Source organism: Myotis davidii, unplaced genomic scaffold, assembly GCF_000327345.1.
Source record: "Myotis davidii unplaced genomic scaffold, ASM32734v1 scaffold958, whole genome shotgun sequence".
In the NCBI taxonomy this organism is placed as follows: Eukaryota; Metazoa; Chordata; class Mammalia; order Chiroptera; family Vespertilionidae; genus Myotis; species Myotis davidii.
In genome coordinates, this window is record NW_006289714.1 from 813919 (window position 1) to 823362 (window position 9444).

General features: G+C 39.2%; 1 protein-coding gene across 3 annotated transcripts in view; it reads right to left on the reverse strand.

The window, feature by feature from the left end:
- Positions 1-9444, reverse strand: part of SMARCAD1 (SWI/SNF-related, matrix-associated actin-dependent regulator of chromatin, subfamily a, containing DEAD/H box 1) — a 92301-nt gene that overhangs the window by 70808 nt on the left and 12049 nt on the right. For all 3 annotated transcript variants that reach the window (XM_006762302.2, XM_006762300.2, XM_015562998.1), the window contains exons 3-4: positions 8285-8462; positions 4126-4294 (exon numbers count right to left, since the gene is read on the reverse strand). In XM_006762302.2, coding sequence (XP_006762365.1) covers positions 4126-4294; positions 8285-8462 — 347 coding nt within the window. The remainder of the gene's footprint in view (positions 1-4125; positions 4295-8284; positions 8463-9444) is intronic.

Consider the following 9444-nt stretch of genomic DNA (forward strand, 5'->3'; position numbering starts at 1 on the left):
ATGGGCGGCAACTGATTAATGTCTCTCTCTCTCTCTCTCTCTCTCTCTCCCTCCCTCCCTCCGCTCCTCCCTCCCTTAAATCAATGTACATATCCTCAAATGAGGATTAAAAAATTTTCTTTTATCCCAGCCAGCATGGCTCAGTGGTTGAGCATCAACCTATAATCAGGTCACAGTTCGCTTTCCAGTCAGGGCATATGTAGGGGTTATGGGCTCGATCCTCAGTGTGGGGTGTGCAAGAGGCGGTTGATCAATGATTCTCTCTCATCATTAATGTTTCTATCTCTCTCTGCCTCTCCCTTCCTCTCTGAAATCAATAAAAATATATATTTTTAGAAGCATGAACAAACTGTTGAATCTCAGAGGTAAGGAAGGGGAGGGTGGGTGGGAAGAGGCCAATCAATGAACTTGTATGTATACACACATAACCCATGAGCACAGAGAAGGAGGTAGTAAGGGCCTGGGGTGTGGGGGAGGATGGGAACGGGCTGGAAGAGGTTGATGGGGGAAAAGGAGTACCTATGGAATACTTTCAACAATAAAGATCTTAAAAATAAATTTACTTTTTAAAATAAGCTATTTTTGTATTAAATTAAAAAGGCTCAAATCAAACTAGAATGCTGTCTTCTATACTAGTTTTCTTATCTGGGATCCTTACAGATCCTGTAAGTCCTTCTTCCTTTTCAAAATATCCAAAGCATACGCTTTACAAATCTATGACTAAATTTATATTTTATAACCTCAATTCTATTATATGGGTCTAAAAACCTTTGCAAAGTAATTTATAAATGCCACCTTTAAATCTCTTGAAATGTCAGGGATAACTTGAAATCCAGATTACCTCAAGAGAGTACTTTGCTATTGAGGGAGTGATATGCTAAATTCCAAAATTTTCTAATTAATGAAAGATACAAATAAATTATGTGTATCAAGCCTATTTTCCCATTAAAATTATAAAATAAAGGGGGCGGGGGGTAAGGGATCGACCAAAAGAGTTCATGCATGTATACTGGTATAAGCATAACCAATGGACATGAACAATAGAGGGGTGAGATCCTGTGCTGGGAGGCAGGAGTAGGCTGGGAGAGGTCGAGGGGGGAAGAAAAGAGACATATGTCAATACTTTCAACAATAAAGAATTTAAAAAATTATAAAATAAGAGATAAATATTCCTATAGGAAAAAAATCCCCTTGAACCACATAAAAATTTGGCAACAAGCTACAAAGTATTGTTAAACTCAGATTTGTTTCTTTTGGAAACTCTTTCCAACACTGTAAGTAGGCCCTGTATCTACTAATAGCTACATTACTTTTCTTCTTATGCTGGGGGGGAGAGAGGGGGAGGGATCACACCAGGAAGCAAATAACACTGTTAGCAGGAAAAAAAGTACACCCAAGATAAATAACACTAAAGTTTCCTTTATCTAACAGCGAGAAGATATCAAAATGATAATTCGGGGGGTGGGGGGGAGGTTCATGTTAAAAATAACAGGGAATAGAAAACTTAATCTATACTTCAGAGTTCAAACTAGCAGGCCCAGAATACCTTCAGTTCAGACTTATTTTGTTTGTCCTGAATGGTATTTTGTTTTTCTTTAGTTATTATAAAAAGGAATGAAGTCCTGATAAACATGGAGGAACTTCAAAACCTTATGCTAAGTGAAGACAAGCCAGTCACAAAAGATCATCCTATATAATAAAAGTCTAATACGCTAAGTGTCCAGTTGTCCATTCAACCAAAGCATAATATGCTAATGATATGCTAAGGCCACTCAAACACTTGCACTGACCACCACGGAGCAGACAGTTGACCAGACGACTAGTCACTATGACGTGCACTGACCACCACGGGGCAGACACTCCAACCAGTAGGTTACTTGCTGCTGGGGTCCGGCCAATCAGGGCTGGAGCCCTCCCGCGGTCCCTCCCCAGCTGGCCAACCTCCTGCGTCCCTCCTTGGCCCCAATCATGCACCGATGGAGTCCCCTGGCCTGACCCGCGCCCTCTCGCAATCTGGGCTGAGGGACCCCTCCACCACCCCCCCGCCGTGTGTACAAGTTTTGTGCACCAGGCCTCTAGTTATTATGTAACTAGTACCCCAGTGCACAGATTTGTGCATATTAAAAGGAAATTAATTAGAAGGTGGCCGTCGGGGTAGAACTGGGCAAGATGGGCTGGACATGCCCTGGAGCCAACCTCCCTCAGTCCCTCCCTGGCTGGCTGCACCTGGGGCGGCGCCAGGGCTTGAAGGCTCCTGTGTTGAGCGTCTGCCCCCTAGTGGTGAGTGTCATACCTACCGGCCAGTCGGATGGTAACTTAGTCTTTTATATATATAGGTCCCATATATGAAAAGTCCAGATTAGACCAATCTATATAAATGGAGTGATTGCTAATGAGTACAAGGTTTCTTTTTGGAATGATTAAAATGCTCTAAAATTAGATTATGGTGATGGCTGTAAATCTCTAAAAACCACTAAATTATACATCTTATCACTAAATTATACATTTTATTTATTTTTAATATATTTTTATTGATTACAGAGAGAAATGGAAAGGGAGAGAAAGATAGAAACATCAATGATCAGAATCATTGATTGGCTGCCTCCTGCTCGCCCCCTACTGGGGTTCCAACCAAGGCATGTGTGCTGACTGGGAATTGAACCGTGACCTCTTGCTCAATGTTCAACCACTGAGCCATGCCAGCTGGGCTAAATTATACATTTTAGGTAGGTGATCTTTATAACATTTCAATTATATCAAAATAAAACTATGAAATTGATCAATCCTATATAATAAAAGCCTAATATGCTAAGTGTCTGTTTATCCAATCAAAGCATAATATGCTAATATGTTAAGGCCGCTCAACCACTCACTATGACGTGCACTGACCACCAGGGGGTAGATGCTCCAACCAATAGGTTAGCTTGCTGCTGGGGTTCAGCTGATTGGGACTGAGTGAGACAGGCTGGACATGCCCTGGAACCCTCCCGCTGCCCATCCCCGGCTGGCCAAGCTCCTGCATCCCTCCCTGACCCCGATCGTGCACCGGGGTCCTTCGGCTTGGCCTGCACCCTCTCCCAATCCGGGACCCCTTGGGGGATGTCAGAGAGTCAGTTTCGGCCTGATCTCGCAGGCCAGACCGAGGGACCCCACTGGTCCACAAATTCGTGAACCAGGCCTCTAGTATTAAATAAAAATCTATCCTTTTCACTTTATTTGAAAAATCACAATGTCTGATAAAAATGGGCTATCAATGGCTATCACATAGTCATATCCTGCTGCAGTTAAGGAGCAGCTATTCCTTTTAGAAACAGCGTGTACTATATAAATTTTTAAAATTTAAATTCTTTATTGTTTAAAATGTTACGTAAGTCTCCATTTTCCCCCACTGACCTCTCCCTGGCTGCTCCCACCCCCCAGCACATGCCCTGACCCCCCTACTATCTGTGTCCATTGGTTATGCTCATATGCATGCATACAAGTCCTTTGGTTGATCTCTTACCTTCTCCCCCCCCGCCTTACCTCATAGGTTGGACAGTCTTATTGACAGTCTGTGATGCTTCTATGTCTCTGGTTCAATTTTTGTTCATCAGTTTATGTTGTTCATTATATTCCACAAATGAGTGAGATCATGTGATATTTATCTTTCTCTGACTGGCTTATTTCGCTTAGCATAATGCTCTCCAGTTCCATCCATGCTATTGCAAATGGCAAGAGTTCCTTCTTTTTTACAGCAGCATAAGCATGTACTATAATGTATGCCAGCAACCCGTTATCATTATGGGGGTGGGGGAAAGCCTCCTGACATTTGTGAGCTTCTCTGGAAGACTGGGAGGGGAGGGTGTTCCCATTTTGAAACCATTCAAGCACACAAGAATTCACAAGCTATGTATGAGAGCCACTGAGGAAAACTCATTGTATTATCTATAGGTGAGTAACCTCACCTATTATTAACTCTTTCAAGTAAATCCCTGACATTTTCCTTAATTATTACACAGAAAGAAGTTAATAATTATCTTAAAACATCAAGTATCTTTAGAAAAATGACTAAATAAGCACTAGACACAGGAGAGATATTAAACATAATTACAGCTACAATAACCAGTTACTAAAAAGGGGTATAACCTTAAGTAAATCACTGTCACTTCTTTGTGGGAACAGTTCCTTCAAGGTCTGAAGTTTAGCATCTTTAAGGTCTTCCAGTTCCGAAAGGTCTTCCAGTTCTGAAAGAGCATTATTTCTACCTGTCATGGCAGGAAGCTCTTGGGACTCTTCATCTTCAGATGGCTCAGAACTAAAATCATTTTCAGAGAAAAACAATTTAATGTATTGTTAATGCTATTGCATTATAATTGTATACACATGTATATATGAAAGTATGAAATACAGCACATCTGCAGTTCTTTTTAATATTAAATGAAATCTACATCTGTCAAAGATTAAAACACAACTTTTTTCATTTAAAAATGTTTATGTATATAAATCTACTTTCCCAAAATCTGCATATTCCGAAAATGTTTCAGATTATCCAGGCTGGAATGAAAAAGAACAAAACAAATTAGCAACACTTATTTTTTAAGACACACACAGATTTATTCCATGCCCACTTCTCTTTCCTACGTTTTTCACCTGTATTCTGCATATCAGATGAGTGCTGTCATGATGTTCCTGAGAAATTATGAAGACTACATGAATAGGAAGAAAAAATAATTTTCATGGCCTATGTGACTAGAATCTGTGTTAAAATTGGAATGGCCCCATCAATATCAGAATCTCTTCCAGGAACAAAATATTTCCTTAGCAGACAGGGAGTATTTACTCCATATGAGGCTTTATTCTACAACAACTAATTTTAATCATGTTCCATTTCAGCTTATATGTTTAGCCTATAATAGAAGACATTAGGGGCCAAGTTTTACTCATCCATCTCCCAAACAAAAAATCTCCGTTTGAAATTTCAGTTTTCTACCATGGTAGGCATTCTGGAGATCAGAGTGCAGATTCTGCTGTGCAGCTAGTTATATTTTTTGACACCTCTCTTGGACACATATCCAGAATCTGTACTTTACTAACTTCTCTACTCCTAATTCATGTTAGATCAGTTGTACCTATTAGGGCACTGACAGGAACATGTATTTTAAGCTTCTAGGTTGACTTCTTCAACTTTGCTCTGAGAAACTGCTCTAAGGTAACAGGGTAAAATCAATCTCTTCATTTGTCACTAGGCCTGTCCTTCAGTATTTGAAGACAATTAAATGTGTCTCCCTTTCTATTACACCCAGATTTCTCATTCCTAATGTACTCAACTCTGAATTCTCACTCTGCTTCACTATGTTCATGCTTCCTATCTGATTTTGTCTCCTAGTCCTTGGAGAAAATACAAGTATTCAGGCTGGAATCCTTTTACAATTCCTGCTCTGGACGACCTCTTTCAAAGAAACTTGCTCTTCTGCATGACAACCTAAAGCTAGTGAGCAAGCTCATGACTGTTCACTGGGACAAACTCATGGGTCTCTTGATATAGTAAGTTAAGTAGTCATGCTGATGACAAATCTGAATATGCCTCGAATTTAATGTCCAGTTCACAACAAGCGGTACAGAAATAAATTCAATACCACCATGAGGAAATAATCAGAAAAATCTATTGTCTCTAAGAAAAGACTTGATCTCCTCAATAAGTTGAAACCCTTAAAAAAGAGAAGAGGAGGGGAGTTTATGAAGAGTTAAGAGACATAATATCCAAATGCAGTGGATGTTTCTAGTTAGGATCCTGGCATGAAAAACCAGCTACAAAACACATCAAATCTGAACATAAACTGGGAATGATAGTGGAGAATTATTCATTGATAGCGGAGGGGGATGTATAGCAAAGAATCAAAGGGGTAGTAATGTCTGTAATTTACTTCAATATAGGGTGTTCCCAAAAAATGTATACACACACTTTGAATAAAGGCAGTGATTATTAAAATACATTTCACTTTCAAAATTGAGCTATCAGCTGTTAAAGTGTGCATACATTTTTGGGGGGGACACCCAAATAATAATAAAATCATAATAAGAATAATAATTATCAGCAATTTTGAACAAGTTTGCCACAAGAATTTTTAAAACGTGAAATACCTGACTATTTAGTAAACGGCACTGACCTGCTTTCCCTTGGGTTGTCAAATATAAAAATGACAACAGCTAACACAATAGTTGTCCAGGGTGAATGAATAAAAATTATACCTAATTTTTTTTGTCAGATGGGCAAAAATCAAATATATTTTTTTTGTATATCACAGAATTTTAGTAATTAGCTTATTGTGTGCCATAAATAAAGGTGAAAAAGGTTGAAATCCCTGATAATAGATGCAACTAAGAAATAATTTTAATTGTTATATCTAAATCCAAGAGATCTGTTTTCCAGCTATACTAGTGTCCCTTCATGATTTCATCTAATCATGTGACTTTAAATACCAAATCTATATGCTGGAAGGAGACTTGACTTGGGGTGGTGAACACACTATACAGGGAACAGCTTATACAGATTTGGGGAATTGTGCACCTGAAACCTGTATAATAACCACTGTCACCCCGTTAAAGTCAACAAGTAAAAAGAAAATCTATACTCTGACAACTTACAAAATTAGGTATGTAATCTAGATCTTTCCCCAGAATTCAAATGTCACATTCAATTGCCTACTTGCCATCTCCGCTTATATGTCTAAGAATCCTGTCAATCACAGCATATTCAAGATAGTCTTCTTATCTCAGTTAATTGTTAATCCCATTCTTCTAGTTGCTCAGACCAAAAATCTTCTGGTCATCCTTGACTCCTTTCTCTCCCACCCCACATGAAATCCATCAATAAATCCTCTCTGCTCTACCTTCAAAATATATGCAGAACCTCACCACTTTTCATCATTTCCACAAGTAGTAGCCTGATCTAAACCCCCATCATTTCTTGCCTGGGTTATTAAAACAATATTCATGTTTCTAATACTACGCCCCTACAGCATCGAAGTCCTGCCAAACATGTAAGTCAGACAATTTTACTTCTCTGTTCAATTAGCTTCCCGTCTCATCCAGAATAAAAGACAAATAGCCTATGGGCTTAACATGATTAAGCACCTCTTTTACCCCTTGTGACTACAGGACCTTTATTCTGCATCATTTGCTCCCCCTTCCCATTTTTCTCAAAAAATGCCAGGCATAGCCCTGACTGGTTTGGTTCAGTGGATAGAGTGTCAGCCTGCGGACTGAAGGGTCCCAGGTCCGATTCCAGTCAAGGGCATGTACCTTGGTTGTGGGAACATCCCCAGTGCGGGGTGTGCAGGAGGCAACTGGTCAATGTTTCTCTCTCATCGATGTTTCTAACTCTCTATCCCTCTCCCTTCCTCTCTGTAAAAAAATCAATAAAATATAATTTTTTAAAAAATGCCAGGCATAAAACCATTTTAGGATCACTGAAGAGGAAAATTTCCAATATCTGGAATACATCCTCCACCCATTTTCTACATGGTTCACTTTCTTATCCCCTTCAGGTCTTTGCCCAATTATTGTCTTCTCAATGAAGCCTTTTTACTAGCTGTGCTCTTAAGAAACCATGCACCTACCCCTGGCCCCAAACTGCATATTTCCTTTCCTTTTTTGCCCACAATATCTATTATTTGACTTTTTTTTATGTTTATCATCTTTCTCCTGACTACAATAGAAACTCTGCTACCCCACAGAATGTGCTCAAGAAATGTTAAATGATTTGACTCTGGGACTTAAAAACAAATCACAAAGCAGTTACAAGTGAACAAAGGTATTTGTTAAATTAATTTTCTATCTTTGGAAAATATGTATATGTGTGTGTGTGTGTGTGTGTGTGTGTGTGTGTGTGTGTGTGTGTGTGTGTGTATCCTAATATGCAAATTGTCTCCGTGGGAGTTCAAATGGAAGACTGATTGCTTGCTATGACATGTGCTGACAACCAGGGGGTGGCACGGAACGAAGGAAGGCCCCTGCCAGCAGTCAGAAGGCCCCGATCAGCCCTGATTGCTGGCCAGGCCTAGGGACCCTACCCATGAATGAATTTCATGCACTGGGCCTCTAGTTAAAAATAATTAACTATTTGTTCTCAATAACTTACTGAAAATCATCGTTACCCAGAAATACACCACCTCTGTACATTTCTAAGTTAGCAAAAAATAACCAAGATGTAGTAGAAAAAGGCAAAAAAGGAAAATATAATTAAGTAAACTTTCCTCAAAAAATCCTTACAATGTAAATACAATGAACCTATTTAGCTGCTTACACTATAATCACTGTGTCTTTGTTGAATTTTGTCTCTTGAACTGTATTGGAGCAGTTTGGAGAAACAATATCTTCACTATCAGAAGACAAATCAATATACTGTATTCCTCCTTGGTTCTTCAAACATGATATACTTGGTTTTCTTTCATTTACTGTAGTTTCTGGAACACTAGAATCTTCTGGTGGGAAGAAAAGAGAAAGGGAAAAGACATTTTTAGCAACTTGAAAATAAAGCAAATGTTTTATAATTAGAATCATGAGCTAAATATCTTTAACTTCATTCACTGTTCCCATTGTAAGACCAAAAATTTCTACCACTTTTTTTTAAAATATATTTTATTGATTTTTTACAGAGAAGAAGGGAGAGGGATAGAGAGTTAGAAACATCGATGAGAGAGAAACATCGATCAGCTGCCTCCGGCACACCCCCTACTGGGGATGTGCCCGCAACCAAGGTACATGCCCTTGATCGGAATCGAACCGGGCCCTTCAGTCCCCAGACTGACGCTCTATTCACTGAGCCAAACCAGTCAGGGCAATTTCTACCACTTTTTAAAGAAAAAAATTACTGACCAAAGCTGGTGTTAAATGATTTTCCATTTCACAGGTTACTCACTAGCATGACCCTGGTGAAAACTGCAAAACTGAGGTATGTGTTCTATATTCCAATCCTTTTCTCTATGCTTTTATTTCCTAGTTCAGGTCTTAGCTAAGAGAACATGGACACGTGAGCCTAAAAGACTTGAATTTCAATCTTGTCTCTTAGCCAGTTATAAAACTAGGGAAAGGAGTATTTTCATAGCTTTTTTACATTACTATAGATGTTTTTCTTTGATTCTAAATCCAAATTGGACAGGTGGTAGTTTTTTTAAAGGCTAATTGCAGTTTGGAATCAGAAACCATATGAATAAACTTTTGCATTATGTTATATTAAAACTCACTGGTCTAGCTAGGCCGGTGTGCTCAGTGGTTGAGCATCGATCTAGGAACCAAGAGGTCACTGGTTCAATTCCTGATCAGGGCACCTGCTCAGGTTGTGAGCTCAATCCCGGGTGGGGAGTGTGCTGGAGGCAGCTGATCAATGTTTCTCTCTCATAGATGTTTCTCTCTCTCTCCCTCTCCTTCCTCTCTCTCTGTAAAATCAATAAAAATATATATTTT